This window comes from Kogia breviceps, chromosome 1, assembly GCF_026419965.1.
Source record: "Kogia breviceps isolate mKogBre1 chromosome 1, mKogBre1 haplotype 1, whole genome shotgun sequence".
In the NCBI taxonomy this organism is placed as follows: domain Eukaryota; kingdom Metazoa; phylum Chordata; class Mammalia; order Artiodactyla; family Physeteridae; genus Kogia; species Kogia breviceps.
The window spans coordinates 88746543-88766806 of NC_081310.1; the positions used below are offsets into that span (position 1 = coordinate 88746543).

At 39.5% G+C, this 20264-nt stretch overlaps 2 protein-coding genes across 6 annotated transcripts in view; one reads left to right on the forward strand and one right to left on the reverse strand.

Moving 5' to 3' along the window:
• The window catches only part of MNDA (myeloid cell nuclear differentiation antigen), a 38419-nt gene extending 27591 nt beyond the window's left edge, over positions 1-10828 (forward strand). Inside the window, 2 exon segments of the mRNA XM_067025275.1 lie at positions 8897-9084; positions 10783-10828. Coding sequence (XP_066881376.1) covers positions 8897-9084; positions 10783-10828 — 234 coding nt within the window.
• Positions 10829-11305: 477 nt separating this feature from the next.
• Positions 11306-20264, reverse strand: part of LOC131764037 (interferon-activable protein 203-like) — a 45584-nt gene continuing 36625 nt past the window's right edge. For 2 of the 5 annotated variants that reach the window (XM_067039265.1, XM_067039281.1), the window contains one exon: positions 11306-12873. In XM_067039265.1, the coding sequence (XP_066895366.1) occupies positions 12811-12873 (63 nt within the window). In that variant the 3' untranslated portion in view covers positions 11306-12810. Of the gene's footprint in view, positions 12874-16334; positions 16788-20264 lie in introns of those variants that run through there. The other 3 variants (XM_067039273.1, XM_067039290.1, XM_067039260.1) reach the window with 3 other exon arrangements.

The window sequence follows — 20264 nt, forward strand, 5'->3', positions numbered from 1 at the left end:
ACACCACCAGATAAGTAGGCAAAAATAATGTATGTTGCTTTGCTAAATAAGATATACAAATGGTCAATAACCATATAAACATAAACAGTGCTCAACCTCAAAAGTTATCAGAGTAATGCATATTAAAATACTCTAAAAAACGGCAAATATTTTTTAAGTAAATAAGATTTTTTTTAAAAAAACTGTGAACTAAGTAGAATTCTCAAATTGCTACACCACTTCAGAAAATAGTTGGGCACTGTTTGCTAAAATTCAATATATATTAGCCTTACTATCCAGTAATTGCATTCACAGGTGTACAGCCAAGAGAAAGATTCACACACATAAACAATATTATATATATACTTATATAATTGCATACATATGCATATATATAAATGAAAAGATGTACTTAATGTTCATAATATTTATAATGAACCTAAGTGATCATAGCAGCATTATTCATAATAGCCCCAAATAACAATCAACAGTAGACTCTTTCTCTCATATATATGTATAAAACTATATATATGTATAAAACTAAAACATGAAATGTTATACAGAAATTAAAATGAACAAACTACTGCTACAAACTACATCATGGATGAAATTATACTAACGTCATTTGAAAAAAGAAAGACACAAAATAATTTGCACTGTCAGATTCCTTTTATATTCAAAAACAGGCAAAACTAGTCTCTGGTGTTAGAATTCAAGATAATGGCTATCTTTAAGTGTGAGTCTTGGAGCACAAAAGGGACCTCAGGGGTGCTAATAAAATTGACTGACCAAGACGGTATATCATCTTGCATTTACTTTTTGATAATTTATTGAGCTGTATTCTTAAGACCTGTGTACCTTCTACATTTGTGATATAATACAGTAAAAAGTAGTATATATATATATACACATATATTCCGAAATGTATATATATATATTTACATGTATAAGGTATATATATATTTATATATAAATGTATATTTCACCTGGTAACTTAAATTATTTGAATAAAACTAAAGTATCCTTCCTGACAATGCCTATTCACTAACCTTTCATTTCCAACCTATCACCAACTCTTAATACTTCTCAAATCTCTCTAAATTCAGTATATTTTCCTCCATTTCCATTTTATAAGCAAATCAAAGTTACTATTGTCTCTTCCAGACCTATGGTAATAGTTGTTCTCCCCAAAGTCAAACTGGCTACTCATTTTTTCCCAAATAGTATCCAGAAGTTTCACCATAAAATGAAAGCTAGTAACACTCTATGGCCCCAAACCTTTTGATCAATCACATCTGATAAAAACAAAGAATTCTAATCATGTTCCACAGGACTTACATTGTCTTCTCTCAAAGGGCATCATACCACCCTTCAGAGATTCTCTGTACTTCAGCCACACTGGTTTTCTTTCAACCCCTCAAGCAAGTCAAACTCCTGCCACAGGCCTTTTTCACACTGTGTTTCCTCTGACTGAAGATACTTTTCATTCCTGCTCATTTTCAGAGTTTAGCACAAAAGTCATTTCTCAAGAGAAGCCTCAGCTGACCAACTCCCACTCTAACTCCCGGAGTCCTTGTTCATGGCTGGGGGCAACGACTGCCTCATCATAGGTGGAGGGGGAGGCCAGGCACTCTACATCGATGGGGACCTGAACCGGGGCAGCACGGGCCACTGAGACACTTTCAACAACCAGCCCCTCTGCTCTGAGAACTTCCTCATCGCTGCCGTGGAGGCCTGGGGCTTCCAAGACCCTGACACCCAGTGACAGAGCCTGATGCTTCTGCTGGGCTTCAGTGTATAGTCACGCCTAAAGAGGTCGCCCAGGGAGGGGCCCTCTGTGACTGACCCCAAACCAGCCAACATTTCCAGGGGCCTGCCTGGAGAAGCCTGGACCCCTGGAACCTTTTTCAGCCCTCCTCCTCTCCAGCTCGGGCCCTCCTTAGCTCCACTGCAGTCCTTGCAGCGGCCCCATTTTGCTGCAGTGACGTGGCCCAGGATCCTGTCCAGACCCTTCAGCACGGTGTGCTGGCCTTGTCCAGCCCTACCCACCTCACCTTCATTGTGCTCCACACACCCTCCCCAGCTCCCTGCCCCCGAGGCACCTTCCTGACGCACCCCTCTGCATGGCACGAGTTCTCCCTCTGTGTCTCTCAGGGCTGTGTGAGCCCTGCAGGGAGTGGTCCTCCCACCCCATGACCTCCCTCAGCTGGTCCTGAGGGCCTGGGCACACCCCTAAGGAAAGAGAGGACAAGCGGACACCCAAAGGGCTGTGCCGAGGCCATGACAGCCTGGGCCACAGTTACCAGGGGGTCCTGCCTCTCCATGTCCCCACATGCCATGCCTCTGTCCTCCACATCTTGCTTGCTCTTCCTGTGGGGTACTCATCCTCCCCTCCCCACCTACTCAGATCCCCCCTGAGCCAGGCCGAAGTGATACAGAAGGAAGGACTGGGAACCCTGTGTGGCTTTGGGCAAGCTGGTGAACCTTTCTGGAACTCAGTTTCCCCAGCTGTAAAATGAGGCTAGTCATCCTGCTGTGCTGTCCCCACAGGACTGCTGAGAGGCTCTGAGGGGCCAGTGTGAATCCCTGTAAAAGGGAGAGGTGTTGGGAGGTGGTGTCACAGCTTACCCCCACACCAGACCCTGCAGCCCTCGCTGCCCCCTATCCTCGAGCCCCCACAGCCCTCACCTGTACTTTGGTGTTCATTAAACACGGTCTCGTTACATGAAAAAAAAAAAAAAAAAAAAAAAAAAAAAAAAAAAGGTTTCTTTGACACATGCTCTGCAACGATCATCGTCCTTTCAGTTGGAACTCTTACCTCAGCTTATTAATTCATTAATTTGTGGCCAGGAAAAAGATCTACCGCTCTCATTAGGATGTAAGCTCTGTAAAACTTGGATTTGTTTTTAACTCCCTGTTTTATCACCAGAACCTAAAAGAGTTCCTGTCACCTATTAGATAACTCAAGGGATACTTACTGAATGGGTAAGTGGATGGATGGGTGGATGACATGCTGGCCCCTCACCAGTGACACCACAGTGCAGCTGTATCATCTGCCTTGGGTGCCCTAGGTCTATGGCCAAGTTATATTTCTTCATGAAAAGCCAACTTCTAGCCTTGATTTTTTTTTTTTTTTTTTTTTTTCTTTTTTTGTGGTACGCGGGCCTCTCACTGTTGTGGCCTTTCCCGCTGCGGAGCACAGGCTCCGGACACACCGGCTCAGCGGCCATGGCTCACGGGCCCAGCCGCTCCGCGGCATGTGGGATCTTCCCAGACCAGGGCACGAACCCGTGTCCCCTGCATCGACAGGCGGACTCTCAACCACTGCGCCACCAGGGAAGCCCGCCTTGATTTTTAAAATACCATGTCTCAAGATGTCCTTTTCCAATTATTTGGTGGGGGGGTGGAGAGGTTGCAGTGGAAGGAACAGCATTCTCTGAGTTTTTTTTTTTTTTTTTTAAATATTTAAGTATAATTTACAATGTTGTGTTAGTTTCAAGCATACAGAAAAGTGATTCAGTTTTTTTTTTTTCAGATTCTTTTTCCATTATAGGTTATTACAAGATATTGAGTATAGTTCCCTGTGCTCTGCTCTATGGCACATGAGGAGAGGTTGTGAGAAGAACCTTATACAGCAGTCTGTGTGCAGACATGCCTGGTTATGCAGAAAGAACCTTCAACAAAGGATGGAAGATGAACCCTACAGGAAACAAAACAAAAACTGGTTTCCTACCAGAATAGTTAGGGGTGGCATGGAGCACAAATAAATTTGCTACATACAAAGTAGACCTAAGAATACTCCAGGGTGGAATTTTTAAACAAAATAGGAACCTAACTGACTCCTTATATGGAGTACAGAGCTACCAGTCATTCATAACTTTCCAACGAGATTCTCTTACTGAAATCTTGTCCCATACTGGATCATTTTTACCTAGTCAGGATAATAAAATTCTAGGATCATTACAACAGCAAAAGGAGGAAACATTGCAGTAGGGGAAATTTGGTGCTATCTTGGACAGAGAGGAATGAATTCTTCAGTTTAGAGAAAAAACAAAAGACATTCCTAAATATCTTCAGCCTATGTTCACCAGCACGTCTAGATTCCTGGCTCACCCTCAGAAAATCACAAAGCTTTGGGTTACTTGGGGCAATTACGTGTAGTTACTGCCACCTTGAGGCCATCTCTAAAACTTACATCTTCTAACTTTGCTGAGCAGAGGAAAATACAATGCAAGACACAATCAGTCTCTTCTGTAAAGTGCCTTAGAAACTAGATAACAATTTATATCAGTGTAGCATCATGTGCTTATATCATCATTTACATTCATCATTTACATCATTTACATTTATCTCCTCAGTGTATATTCTCTACCTGGGCTTTCAAAGCCAATAGTGTAGATGAAAGCCAGAATAAATCACAGTGGTCAACTCACATGTCTCCTTGTAGAATGATTTCAAAAGGAAGAATGGTTGAGAAGCCTTGTTAAAATCTAAGTTTTACATCAAAATATATTCAAGGTAAGTAACTTGGAAACTTCTATCCCAAAGAGAATAATCCAACTTTCTACTGTGCCATCATACCAGCTAACCTAGAGTCTAAGAAAGAAGTAAAACATGGTATAGTACAGGGAAATTTAAAGTAATTCAGTTTGTGTAAACGTTTAAGCTGATACCAAATCAATCATGGAGTTTATCTGAATGCATTTCTGCTATTAGTTATTTTAAACCATATTTTCATTGGTGAATAGAGCAATAATTGACACCACAGTCGTATTTTTATTCTGGATATATCAATACATTTTTTGACACTACAAAATTACACAAGCCCTAAATTACTGTCATGACACTAAGAAGCAATCACTTGCCACATTTCAAACCCCTGGAGGAGTTATATCCCTGTTCCCAAAGTCATCCTGTTCTTTACTTTGTTAATTGGTGATCCCAAGACTAGAGTCCCAGAGTGAAGTGCTTACATCAGTGTTTGGCTTTATAAGCCTGAGAAGCTGTCTGTCGTTTGTCATGGCCGAGGAACAAGACTGGCCAATAACTTTCTACCACTTGCATGTCAATAATTCCTTTTTTTTTTTCTTCTGACACTCATGAGGTGATGGCTTAACCAATTTAAGAATACAGGAACATTTATTTGGGTGCATAAGAGCTTCTTTCCTTGGGCGAAAATTCTTAAGCCCCAATATGAAACTAAAAGGAAAGAAAATTCTGAATCCAAACACCACTACTCCAGTACTTTTAAATTATTTCCCTCATCTCAGTAAGTCAATATATATCAAGTAGAAAAAAATACTACGAAATTTAAGTTCTAATTCATTTTGCCCCCTTTGCTGAGTAAATCTTAGTAAATTACATATTTTAGTAATGGGACAGTCTCAAAATTAGACATTAGGGTGGAGAGTTCAGTGTTTTCAACAGTAAAGCATCTCATCACCGATTTTAGTGTAAAGTAATATCTGAGAAAATCTTGAGAGTAGAAAGAGGAAATCCTGAAATAAAGCAGAGTAAAGGAATTCTTGTTCTAGCAAGGATCATCAGAGAAGCCCTCCTGGAGGATGGTCTGTCTCAGGCAAAATGATCACATAGGGGATGAAAATAGCAGAAAAGGCAGAGAGGTGGGAAAGTATGCCTTGTCCACTATTGTAAGGGTCAGAGAACAATAGCTATGACGAACCAGGAACCGCATCCATTCATATACTTTCCCTGTGCCGTGCTATGCACATGAGATTACTGGCACCAGTTCTAGGTGTGTACAGTAGGACAGAACTGAGCTACATCACCCCACCCCTGATGTTTTCATAGAGGTTCAGTCTCCTTTCCTGCTCCAGCACTGAGTCTCATCTTTATTCAACTTAAAATGGGGAGAGCATCACAGAGCCACTGAAGCCTTTTCTGCCACCAGAATTATCCCAGGTTTACGGTATTAGTTTGGGAAAAAGAAAAAATAAATTTGAGATGCAGATTGCAGAATGGGAGAAAAGAAAGATTATATGGGAGAAGCATTCGAGTTGGAAAGAAAAGAATTCCACCTTATAATTTAACTAAATTCTCACTTGGTGCAAGTGTTCCAACTTCCCTCTCATGCCTAACCTTTCTAACCCTAGCCCTCCTCAGATATACCTTTCACCCTAAATTTTGCACATAACTGCTTGTCACTGCATTTTGGTTTTTCTTTTCTGAATTCTTAATCTATCTTATTGCCTAACCACCATAAAGTTCTACTCCTGATTTTCAATTAAATTATTTTCCAGAAATATCCACTTGTTCTCTCCTGGCAGTTCATTCACTTCACCATGTTCTGGACCCTGGCTAGACAGTCTCCACACTTTATCTCCTAACCAACCTATAAGCACAGGTGATATTAAGAAATATTTAAACTGCATGGCATAAGGATTGACCAACTAGAACAAGTGTCCACTGTAAATGGCCAGTATAGTTATACAAGACGATTATCACTTCACTGACCTTATCTTCCACAATTTTCTCCCTCATTCCACTCCAGTCACACTGGCCTCCTCAGAGTTCCTCAAGCTTCCAGGAACACTCATATTTCAAAGACATTTGTAACTGTTCGGTTTTTGTCTGCCTAAAAGATCTTTTTCTAAATGTATTTGGTTTGTACTTATCACTTTCTATTCTGTATGTTTTATTCATTTTACTCATTTTGTTCATGCCTCTACCCACTAGAATGTACACTCCATAAAGGTAAAGATCTTTTTCTATTTTGTTTCCTGTTTTATTTCCAGCATATGGAAGGGTGACTGGCACAGAGCCTGGGCTCAGTGATTATTTTTGTATAAATTAATTTACTAATTTAATCTACAGAATAGTGCCCTGATATAGATAATTTTATTATCTCCATCTTATCAAAAGGGAAATTGAAAATCAGAGAGACTGTATAATTTGTCCAAGAATACACAGACAGTCAGTGGCAGAGCCTGGATTAATCTCCATCTATTTGATTCCAAAAGTCATGCTCTTTCTACTGTGCCATGCTGCCTTTAAGGAGAAAATGGTTCATGGTTGGTGTCCGGTCCAACACAGATGTAGATGTGCGGATTTTGTGCCCTCTTAAGTTCCCTTCTGGCCAAAGAATTGTATTCCCCATGATGGATCTAAATCACTCTCAACATGGCTTATATTTTTATGTTTGAATATTGAGTTTCCAGGATATATACTAGGGCCTTAAGGAATGGCAAAACGGAAACAACAGTGTGGAAGAGGAGGGATTGGAGCTTAGGGAGGTTGATCCACAGGCACTCACCAACAATTAAAGGTAAAAGAGAGAGAGAAAAAGGCAATTATCTCAAGTTTCTATTTTGGAAAATTGGGTGGTAAACAAAAATAAGAAAGGAGGAAGTCATTTACCATAGATGGAAAGGTATGCATGGGAGAAATTTTGATACGTCTTTAGGGCTTTAAAATTTTAGGGCCGAGATATCTGAGTATCCAACTGGTTCACGGCCCAACTCATTATGTCCTTTCCCATGTAATGTGCTCCTCATTTTGATTACCTGTCCTATATCCCTGGTTATGAATTTTCCTGTTTCCCTCATCATGTCATTAGTTTTGATTTAGCTTCATAACAATTTGGCTGAAATAAAGTGGCTTAAAATTTTGAGCAATGCAGACTGAAGTAGAGGGGAGAGCAAGGTGAGAAGAGTGGAGATGAAGCTGGGGTGCTGACTCAGTAGGAGGGCTTGTTCTGCTGGAGGCATCAGCATTCCATGGAACTACATCCAAAGAGACAAGGCAAACCAGAGGTTGGCTCAGGATATATCAGTAACTGGAACAATCCAATGTGGCAGGAAGTGTCTGTAATTTAAACCAGCGGTTCCCAACCTTTTTGGCACTAGGGATCGGTTTCATGGAAGACGATTTTTCCACGGGCGCAGGTGGGAGACAGTTTCAGGATGATTCACTCACATTACATTTATTATTCCGCACCTGATCTGACAGGAGGTGGAACTCAGGCAGTAAGAAGAGCGATGGGGAGTGGCTGTAAATACAGATGAAGCTTCACTTGCTCACCTGCTGCTCACCTCCTGCTGTGCGGCCGGGTTCCTAACAGGCCAGGGACTGCCACTTGTCCCTAGCCCCGGGGGTGGGGGCCCCTGATTTAAACCTTATGGGAACCCCATAAAAAATATGAGACTCAAAGAAGGCCAGGCAACTGAGGCTTATATACCATCCTGAGCTAAGCAGAAGGGGGTAGGGGTCTGGGGCTTCAAAGGGGAAGAAGAAAATTCACAGGAAGATAAGAAGAACAGATGTTTGGTAAATAAGATATTTGCCCTATCATTCAGATAAGTCTTTCTGACGTAAAAAGTTACTTTTGGTAATAGCTATCTTTCTGGTAGAGGCCCCCTATCTAAATTCTTTTAGGTAGGTTTAAGGAGATGTAAAAAGATTTTCCTGAGTCTGCTGGTTCTTAATTGCCTTTATCTCAAAATCTCCATGTCAAAGTGCCATATTTGGGGGTGACATTGTGCTCCTCCTCATTCCTAACTCTTATTTAGACTCTTCAGTAGGTTTTGCATCATTTGCTCATGTGTCTCTTGGATTTGTTGCTTTAAGCAATTGTCCTCCAACTCTTGGATTTCTTTCCCCTGCCTATTCTGACTACTGGCCCTACCAATTATTGGCTCACACGGCCATCCTAGCCTCAAGGGAAGGGAGCTTGGGACTGGAAAGATGGACGTAAGAGGCAATAGGATCTATGAAAAACATAACTATCTTCTCTACTTGAAGTTGCTAACATCTACTAGCTGTATACGTGCCAGATTCAACCTGTAATTTTTCCCTTATATCTCTTTCTGGAGGCTGTTGCTGGCACTTCTGATGTCTGGTTGATGTGGCATTCCTTAATCAGATTACCAAAAGTTGGGTGTTGATTTTATTTTTGCAGAAAGCAGAACAGAGGAATCATATATTATATGACCTAAATGACAACACAGGAAGGATGGAAGTATAGGTGTTTGGAAAAGAGGACAAAATCCAGTGCAAAGAAGGGGATAAACTTCAACTTACATTCTTCAACCTGTCAAAAGCTGGAGAAAAACTACAGCTGAAATCTGGAGTTCATAGTTTCATTAGGTGAGAACTTCACAGAGGAAAGTCAACTCTCCAAAAGGATAATGTTTTGTGTTTGCTTTTAGCAAACTGGACAGGTGCTATTGAAGAGGATATGGTGTGGAAGACCCTGATATTTAGCACACTTACAGCTCACAGAACTTAGGAGCTTCCTTTTAGGAAATACACATCCTAGACACACAGTTAAGAGGACATGGACTTCATAAGGCAGAGACACATGCTGTGGTACCCACACAACCCTACAAACTGTTGAACACTTAGTGTTCAACACTAAGTCTAATGCAGGCGGTTTGCCCAAAGTTGGACAAATTATTCTGAAAGAGGTATATAAAAGTAGACACAGACCAGGTATACCTTGAGGACACATTTCTCAAAGTCAATTCCTTGCACCTACCATAGTCCAGGGAAATTGAGTCAGGATAAACCCCTACTGCTGACTTTTCATCTCTCCCTCATACCAGTACATCTTGCTGCCACTACTTGGTCCTCTCCCCCATTTCTTAGCATTGTTTGCACTGGCTGCTGTCTCCCTTTTTAAGAGTGGGGTGGATACTTGAGACACTGGCATATGTGCCCTTGTTAAGTAGGAGTGTATATCGCAAGCCAGATTTAACTTCAGGAGAGTGATTCAAGAGTGAACAAGGTACTGGGAGGAAGGGAAGAAGATAATTTTATGAGAAGAAAAGAAAGATGCACTTTAGGAGGACAGTGGAAGCATTGAAGGGGTAATTGATCAACTTCATCTCAGACTGTATATATTTTTTCTCCATCCAGGTTATTAAGGTCAAAAATTGAAATGAAATGGATCAATTCAGATCAACCGGTCTAAACAGCATTTAATTGAAGAATACCTAACACAGACAGCCTCTTCAATCAGATTGTGAGTTACTGGAGAGCAGCAGTACACACGTTCCTTCCCAAACCCAGGTTAGTCAGAATGGGATAACTCCTGGATAAACAATTCCAAAATCTCAACATCTTATCACAATAGAAATGTATTTCTCATTCATTGCAGCCCACAGCCAGGACAGGGCTCTGCTCTATGCAAATATTCAGGGATATTATGTTGTTCAATATCTGTTGAATAAATAAAATGATTAATGGAAAATATGCACTATACGTAGTTATACAAGTTAATATAGATGAGTAAAAATAACCAAATTCACAGGAAATCAAATATCAAAGATTTATAGCATGAAAAGATTGTGAACCTCACTGATAATCTGAAAAATGAAGTTAATATAAAATTTACTTTTTTCTTACGTTTAAGTGTACTAGAAGACCACTGAGGTTCCAAAAGAGGGCTTGGCAAAATTTTTCTGTAAAGCACCAAATAGTATATATTTTAAACGATGTGGGCCCTAGAGTCTCTGTTACGGATGCTTAACCTTGCACTGGCTACAAAAGGAGCCATAGACAATCCATAGATGAATGAGCATGTTTGTATTCCAATAAAACTGTATGGTGGACACTGAAATTTGAATTTGATATAATTTTCTGTGTCACATTCTTCTTTTGATTTTTTTCCTCAAGCATTAAAAAAATCTACATAAGAAAATTTTTTGATAATTTAAACGTCACCAAAATGAACAGGTCTTTTCAAAAGTTACCTTTAAATCATGAAAAGGCAAGCCACAGATTGAGACATAATATTTGCTAGTCACATAGCCACTAAAGACCCTGTACCCAGAATTTATAAAGGATTCTCAAAACTCAGTATTATGCAAACAAACAGCTGAATTTTTAAGATGGGCAAAAAAAAAATACATAGGCAGCAAATAAGGACATAAAAAGATGCTCAACATAATTTATCTTTAGGGAAATGCAAATTAAAACTACAGTGAGATACCACTATGCACCAATTAGAATGACAAAAAATTTAAAAGATTGACCATACCAGGGGCTGATGAAGATGAGGAGGAATTAGAACTGTCATACAATGGTGGCAGGAATGTTAAGTGGTACACTACTTGGCAAAAAAGTTGGATAGTTTCTTTATTTGCTTTTTAAAATTAACATGCACCTACAATGCTAAACTCTGAGGTGGATAGAGAGCAACTGATATTCTCACACATTGCTCAGGGGAATGAAAAATGCTACAGCCACCTTAGAAAACAGTTTGGCAATTTCTAATATATTTGAAAATACATTTACCATATGAACCAACAGTCTCACCCTGAGATTTTTATTCATTGAAATGATAACACAGGTTCACACAAAAATCTGCATGGGAATATATGCAGCAGTTTTATTTGTAAATATGTCAAAATGTCAACAATCCAATTGTTCCTCACTTGGGGAATGGATAAACAAACTTTGGTGGGTCCACACATTAAAGTCTACGCAGCAATAAACAGGAATAAACTGATACTCAAAACTACATGGATGAATCCTAAATGTACTACACTAAGTGAAAGAAGTCAGACTCAAAATGCTATATACATTTTAACTTCCATTTTAGGAAACTCTGGAAAAGGGAAAAGTTTAAGTTAAGAAACTGTATCAGTGGTTGCCAGGAGCTTGGACTGCAGGAAGTGTTGACAATAAAGTGGCATGAGGGAAATTCTTGTTATGACGGAACTGTTCTAATCATTAGGAACATGATCTTACCTTCTGTCCCTTATTTTTCTTACTAGGAGAGTAAAAAGAAGAACACTATCAACCCTCTAGAGCTAATATAAGATTAAGTGACACAAAATAATTGCAAAACACCAGGTACCAAATATGTGATCAAGAAATACACTGTAAGGAAACTATATTCAATATCCTGTAATAAACCATAATGGAAAAGAATATGAAAAAGAATACATTCATATGTATAGCTGAATCAGTTTGCTGTACAGCAGAAATTAACACACATTATAAATCAACTCTACTTCAATAAAATACATGTAAAAAAATACATTGTAAATTTCAGTGTTAGCTATCTACTTTCTGCCATTGTACTCTAAACTAAATTAATTATTCATCAGTGTTTGCCTAATGCAAGTCTTTGCCTGGAGCAACTTCCTCATAGGATCCACACATGTGAGAACCAGGAAGTATAGCTGGAGAGCTACTTACCTGTTAGTACTTGAATAAGTAAGTGGAACCAGTTATTTCACATCAGACAGGGCTAGAATTACTTCCAACATATACTAGTGACTTCATGCAAATCATCAGAAGCTGCCTTGGTACACAAATTACCCAATTATGGCCCCTCCAGGAGATCAATTCTGAAAAGATATCATTGTTTTGGACTAAAGCAACTCTACCCTAGGATAGGGGTTGGCAATTGAAGCACAGACTGGATTTCAGCTGCTCTGCTTTCCTCTTGGGTTTCTTTGAGCAGGGCACAGCTTGTTCAACCTGTTCATTCTTGACCAGAGTTATATTCTGTAAAGATCACAACCAAAGTATAAATCCAAATATTGCTTGGGTCTTAAGTGTCCCTATCTGATTTGCAGCCTACAGACTATTTGCTTTTAAGCAATGAACTAGATTCCTAGAGAGAATCATGTTTATCATTTTTTCCAAATTATAAAAGTTATAGATGCAAAATTAGGCATTAGGTGGTACAGAAAAGTATAAAAAAATGAAAAGTACCCCATTCCTAAGAATTAATGGTTAGTATATATATTGTGGTATTTCAACCATATGTATACGTATATATTTTTTTTCTGTACTTAGATCTTAGCTCTATAAACATCAATATTAATGACATCCAGGTTTTTAGAAGAACAGATTTAATCAGGTTTCCATATATGATTCAGGATTGAATGGCTGTTCCTTGCTTTTCCTGGCCTTGGTGACCTTGAAGAAGAAAGAGATAAGATAAACAATGAGATGACCCTGATTATACATTTCCCCCTTCACTCACACTGTGTCACCTTGCTATGGGCTGCATCCCTTTTTCTCTTCCTGTCTGAGGGGCTCGTCTCCCACTCTCACCTATCTTCTTTAGTGAATTCCTGTCTTTTGAGTCCCAACCCCAATTCTTGGTTGGGACCCTGAAATAAGATATGCACTCACACCCAGCGTGAGTGCATGTGGACAGGCAGGAGTTGTTGGAGAACAAGAGAAAGGAAGGAGCAGGTGTATTCAATGCCAAGAGTTGAAGGGAAAGTTCTTACTGGGAGAAAAGGTGGAAGGAAGGGGCAAAAGTTATCCCTGGTGCCATGCTGTGAAGGAAGGATTGGGATATCTCATTGAGAGTCTGAGTAATGGCAAGATCAAAGAGCATGTGCATGTTGGTGGGAATGTAAATTGATACACTATGGAGAACAGTATGGAGGTTCCTTAAAAAACTAAAACTAGAACTACCATACTACTCAGCAATCCCAGTACTGGGCATATACCCTGAGAAAACCATAATTCAAAAGGAGTCATGTACCGCAATGTTCACTGCAGCTCTGTTTACAATAGCCAGGACATGGAAGCAACCTAAGTGTCCATCGACAGATGAATGGATGAAGAAGATGTGGCACATATATACAATGGAATAGTACTCAGCCATAAAAAGAAATGAAACTGAGTCATTTGTAGTGAGGTGGATGGACCTAGAGACTGTCATACAGAATGAAGTAAGTCAGAAAGAGAAAAACAAATACCGTATGCTAACACATATATATGGAATCTTAAAAAAAAAAATGGTTCTGAAGAACCTAGGGGCAGGACAGGAATACAGACGCAGACATAGAGAATGGACTTGAGGACACGGGGAGGGGAAAGGGTAATCTGGGAAGAAGTGAGAGAATGGCATTGTCTTATATATATTACCAAATATAAAATAGATAGCTAGTGGGAAGCAGCCACATAGCACAGGGAAATTAGCCCACTGCTTTGTGACCACCTAGAGGGGTGGGAGGGAGACACAAGAGGGAGGAGATATGGGGTTATATGTATATGTATAGCTGATTCACTTTGTTATAAAGCAGAAACTAACACACCATTGTAAAGCAATTATACTCCAATAAAGATGTTAAAGAAAAAAAAAGGGATCTTCAGAGTAGCTACTTCATAGGGTTATTCTGAAAATTAAATGAGAAGATCTATTTAAGATATTTAGCACATGTCCAAAATTATCAATATCATCCACTCAAGCAAGCTCTGTTCCACATTGACTATCTTCAGTAATAAGCAAATTCGACATTAGCTGATTCCACATGTTTTGTGCAATGATTGGGTTCTATGGGATTAACTGCAATTAACTACTCCAAGTTTGATGTCCTTTATTCCTACATAGGCATCTATACACAGACTAGAAATCCAGAGAGCACTAAAAGCACCATCATGTTGAATGGCAGGGAGCAAAATTATAGTTTGAGAGTTTTTTACAACCTCAGTCACAAAAGAGATTTTGCAGAGAACACTCAATCGTAAAGACATTTTTTATATCTACTATTTCACTTAAATGTCAGATTGGAGAATAGGCTTTAATTAAAGTTTGTAATAAGTAAAAAAAAAAAAAAAGCATGTGCATTTCTGAGTGCCTGATATGTCAGCCTTTGTATTTGATCTGTTTGCATTCCAGTGCAGGCATACCTTGGAGATATTACAGGTTCAGTTCCAGACCACTGTGATAAAGCGGATATTGCAATAAAATGACACACAATTTATTTGCTTTCTCAGTGCATAGAAAACATGTTTACACTATACTGTAGTCTATTAATGCAGTAGCATTAATTAATCTATTAATGTACATACCTGAATCAAAAATACTTTATTGCTAAAAAGACATTAACCATCATCTGAATCGTCAGTGAGTCATAATCCTTTTTTATGGAGGAGGATCTTGCCTGGATGTGGATGGCTGCCGACTGATGAAGGTGATGGTTGCTGAAGGTTGGGGTGGTGCTGGCAATTTCTTAAATAAGACAATGATGAAGTCTGCTGAATTGATTGACTCTTCCTTTCGTGGAAAATCTCTCTATAGCATGCATTGTTGTTTGACAGTGTAGGGGAACAAAGTTTGCCACGTTTGCCACCTCAAAATATGTCTTTCTGGCATGAGGATTAATTTATGTTGATTATTTTTAAGAGACAGAAGAGTCTGTAAGTCTTTCTTTTCACCTCTCCTTTAGCTGTGTAAAGATTTTAGATAAAGGGGCTGTTCCCAGAATAAAGGCCTCATCAGAGGTATCTGCAAAGAATATGGGCTAGGTGTAGTGGAGGAAAACTTGGCAGGGCCCAGAGATCAGAGTCTCCTCCTCTCTGCATGCCCAGAAAACATTTGTTTACCAAAACGTTTGTTTTTCCATCTTCATGTGAATTGTCTTTCTCCCCAGTGGAAGTCCCAAACAACTACCTCCAACATCCTCTTTTGTCATTAACTGAAGATGGTATTTAAGGCGAGGGTTTCAGCCATCTTGGTGAGTTACTCAATTTTTCTGGGTCTCTCCCATGTATACATGTTATTAAACTTTTGTTTGCTTTACTTCTGTTCATCTGTCTCATGTCAATTTAATTCTTAGACCAGCCGAAGAATCCAGGAGGGTAGAAGAATTTTTTTTCCTCACCGACAATAGCATTTTACACACAGTAGAACTTCTCGCAAAATTGGAACCAAACTTCTCAAACCCTGCCACAGCTATCAGCTATCAACTAAGTTTGTGTAATATTCTAAATCCTTTGTTGTCATTTCAACAGTATTCACAGCATCATCATCAGAAGTAGATTCCATCTTAAGAAGCCATTTTTTTTTCCTCACCCATAAGAAGCAACACATTATACGCTGAAGTTTCATCATGAGATTGCAGCAATTCAGTAACATCTTCAGGCTCCACTTCTAATTCTAGTTCATTTGCTATATCTACCACATCTACAGTTACTTCCTCCACTGAAGTCATGAACCTTTCACAATCATCCATGAGGGTTGGAATCAAACTTCCTTCAAATTTCCTTGAAACTCTCATTCATGTTGGTATGTTGACCTCTTCCCATGAAATAGGAATGTTCTTAATGACATCTAGAATGGTGAATCCTTTCCAGAAGGTTTTTATTTGACTTTCCCCTGATCCATCAGAAGAATCATATCTACTGCAGCTATAGCCTTGTGAAATGTATTTCTTAAATAATAATCCCTGGGCTGCAGAATGGATGTTGTGTTAGCATGATAACAACATTAATCTTGTTGTACATCTCCATCAGTGCTCTTAGGTGATCAGGTGCATTGTCAATGAGCAGTAATATTTTAAAAGGAATCTTTTTTTTTTTCTGAGCAGTAGGTCTCAACAGTGGGCTTAAAATATTCAGTAAACCATGTTGTAAACAGATGCACTGTCATCCAGGCTTTATTGTGCCATTTACAAGAGCAGAGGCAGAGTAGATTTAGCAATCTTAAGGGCCCTCAGAATTTCCGAGTGGTCAGTGAGCAGTGATTTCAACTTAGTCACCAGCTGCATTAGCCCATAACAGTAGAGTCAGTCCATCCTTCAAAGCTTTAAAGCCATGCACTGACTTCTCCTCTCTAGCTATGGAAGTCCTAGATGGCATCTTCTTCCAATATAAGGCTGTTTCATCTTCATTGAAAATCTGTTGTTGAGTGTACCAACCTTTATCAGTCATCTCTGCTAGATCTTCTGTATAACTTAGCTGCAGCTTCTACATCACCAGCACTCGCTGCTTCATCTTGTACTTTGATGTTATAGAGATGGCTTCTTAAACCCCAGGAACCAACTTCTGCTAACTTCAAACTTTTCTTCTGCAGATTTCTCACATCTCTCAGCCTTCGTAGAATTGAATAGTGTTAGGGCCTTACTCTGGGACTACTGTAGCTGGTTTGACCTTCTATCCAGACCACTAAAACTTTTTCCATACCAAAAATAAAGCAGTTTTGCTTTCTTATTCATAGGTTCACTGGCATAACATTTTTAAATTCCTTTAAAAAGTTTTTTCTGTACATTCACAACTTGTCTATTTAATTCAAGATGTCTAGCTTTTGACCTCTTTTTTGCCTTCCTCACTAAGCTTAAATATGTCTAGTTTTTGATTTAACCTGAGAGATATGTGACTCTTCCTTTCACTTGAACACTTAGAGGCCTCTGTGGGGTTATTAATTAGCCTAATTTCAATATTGTTTTGTCTCAGGGAATAGGGAGGCACAAGGAGAGGGAGAGAGATGGGGGAATGGCCCATCAGTGGAGCAGTGAGAACACACATAACATTTATCAAGGAAATTCACCATTTTATATGGGTGTGCAGTTCATGGCACTCCAAATGATTTCAACAGTAACATCACTGATCACAGATCACTATGACAAATATAAGAATAATGAAAAAGGCTGAAATATTATGAGACTTGCCAAATATGACACAGAGACTCAAAGTGACAAATGTTTTGGAAAAATGGCACCAGGAGACTTGAGACTTGCTCTACAAAGGATTGCTACAAACCCTCAATTTCTCAATTTGTAAAAAAAAAAAAAAAAAAAAAAAAGCAATATCTGGAAAGCACAAGAAAGTGAAGTGCAATAAAACAAGGTATGGCTGTGTTAACTTTTGTTAGTGTTCCAGGAATCCATCCGACATGAATGTGTACATGTGAGTTTGACAAAGACCATGGAATTTGCCCTGTAGGACCAAACACCTCTGTTGTAGACCAGTATGTGTATCTCACTAAAGGCAGGTAACTTTGTTCTGAAATGCTCAGGGTCATCCTTGATCATTTAGATAGAAATGAGCTCTGTTAACTATCTTCTGGGATAAAAGGTATTTCTTCCATTCTATAGATGATGAATCAGAGGTTCCTAGTATTTAAGTTATTAGTCACCTAGCAAACGACAGAGCCAGTATTTGAAACAAATCTGCCTTAAGGAAGTCCAAATTTACTAAATAATCTACCTGGTCTGAAAATTCAAACAATTCTACAATATTTAGCTTAGATATCATATCCTTTGATATCCTCTCTGAAGTTTCTCTCTTCAATATGATTAAAAATACCCTTAAATGAAAACTATAAGATGCTGATGAAAGAAATTGAAGATGACACAAACACAAGGAAAGGTATATCATGTTCTTGGATTGGAAGAATCAATATTGTTAAAATGACCATACTACCTAAGGCAATCAACAGATTCGATGCAATCCCTATCAAATTACCAATAGCATTTTTTAAAGAACTGGAAATTTTTTTTTTAAATTTGTATAGAAACACAAAAGACTCCAAATAGCCAAAACAATCTTGAGAAAGATGAACGGAGCTGGAGGAATCACGCTCCCTGACTTCAGACTACTACAAAGCTACAGTAATCAAAACAGTATGGCACTGCCATAAAAACAGACATATAGATCAATGGAACAGGATAGAAAGTCCAGAAATAAACCCACACACTTATGGTCAATTAATCGATGACAAAGGAGGCAAGAATATACAATGGAGAAAAGACAGTCTGTTCAATAAGTGGTGCTGGGAAAACTGGACAGCTACATCTAAAAGAATCAAATTAGAACATTATCTAACACCATATACAAAAATAAACTCAGAATGGATTAAGGACATAAATGTAAGACTGGATACTATAAAACACCTATCACAAACATAGGCTAATTAAGCTTAAAGCTTTTGCATAGGAAAGGAAACCATAAACAAAAAGAAAAGACAACCTATGGCCTGGGAGAAAATACTTGCAAATGATGCTACCAACAAGGGATTAATTTCCAAAATATACAAACAGTTCATACAGCTTAATATCAAAATAACAACCCCAATCCAAAAATGGTCAGAGGACCTAGATATACATTTCTCTAAAGAAGACATATAATGGCCAACAAACTCATAAAAAGATGCTCAATATTGCTAATTATTAGAGAAATGCAAGTCAAAACTACAATGAAGTGTAACCTCACACCAGTCAGAATGGCAAACATTAAAAAGACTACAAGGGGGTGGAGTCAAGATGGAGGTATGGGAAGACACCGAGTTACCATCTACCCACAACTAGGGAGCCTGCCTGCTGCTGGTGAAGGACCCTGATGCCCAAGGAGATGGAGGAACCCCAAAGTGAATGGGTAGGATGTGGGGGGACTGAAGGGGGAGGCCAGACAGGACTGGTGCCCCTGAGGACAGGGAGATCAGGAGAGGCAGGTGGGAGGGGCCCTCTGGGAGGAGAAGCTGGAGAGAAGTGGAGGGCGATTGCCCCACCCACTCGGGCCCAGGGAGCCTGCTGAGCTCCCAGGCCAATGCCCTGCCCTCCAAAGGCCCCTCCAGACCATGTGGGTCCTTGGGGGCATAGGAGGGAGGTCAGGGAGATCAGGAGAGGCAGGCAGGAGGGGTCCTCTGGGAGGGAGGAGCAGGAGAGGAGAGGAGGGCGTTTGCCCTGCCCACTCAAGCCCAGGAAGTCCACTGGGATCCCAGGTGAGGTCCCCTGCCCTCTGAGACCTCTGTTCCATTGAGCCTAGGCCCCACCCCCCACTGCTCCCAGAGCCTTTTCCAGCACTGTGGGTCCTAAGCATAGGCCCTGCCCACTGCCCAAACCTTGCCCTTGCTTAGGCCCCACCCTCCACAGTCAAGGCCTTTTCCACTTTTTTTTTCTTTTTTTTCCTTTTTTTTCTTTTCCCTCCTTCTCTTTTTTACTCTTGTGGTATTGTTGTACCTTCCAGTAAATGAATTATCAAATTCATTTACATTTTTATTTTTATGTTCTTTCTAACAGATCTGTTAGTTTCCTAGTCCAATTTTATTTTTTACATTGTTATTGTTCTCTCTCTCTTTTTTTTTCCACCCCACATGGCTTGCAGGATCTTGGTTTAAGAGCCAGGGGTCGGGCAGAAGCTCCTGAAATGGGACTTCCAAGTCCTAACCACTGGACTAACAGAGAATCTCAGACCCCAGGGAATATTCATCAAGCTGAGGTCTCACAGAGGTCCTCATCTCAGCACCAAGACCCAGCTCTACCCAACAGCCTACAAACTCCAGTTTTGGAAGTCTCAGACCAAACCACAAGTAAGACAGGAACACCATCCCACTAATTAAAAAAAAAAATGAGATGGCAAAAAAATATGTCACAGACGAAGAAGCAAGTTAAAAAACCTACAACACCAAATAAATGAAGAGGAAATATACAATTTACCTGAAAAAGAATTCAGAGTAATGATAGCAAAGAAGATCCAGAATCTTGGAAATAGAATGGAGGCACGGATTGAGAAAATACAAGAAATGTTTAACAAAGATCTAGAAGAAATAAAGAACAAACAAAGAGAGATGA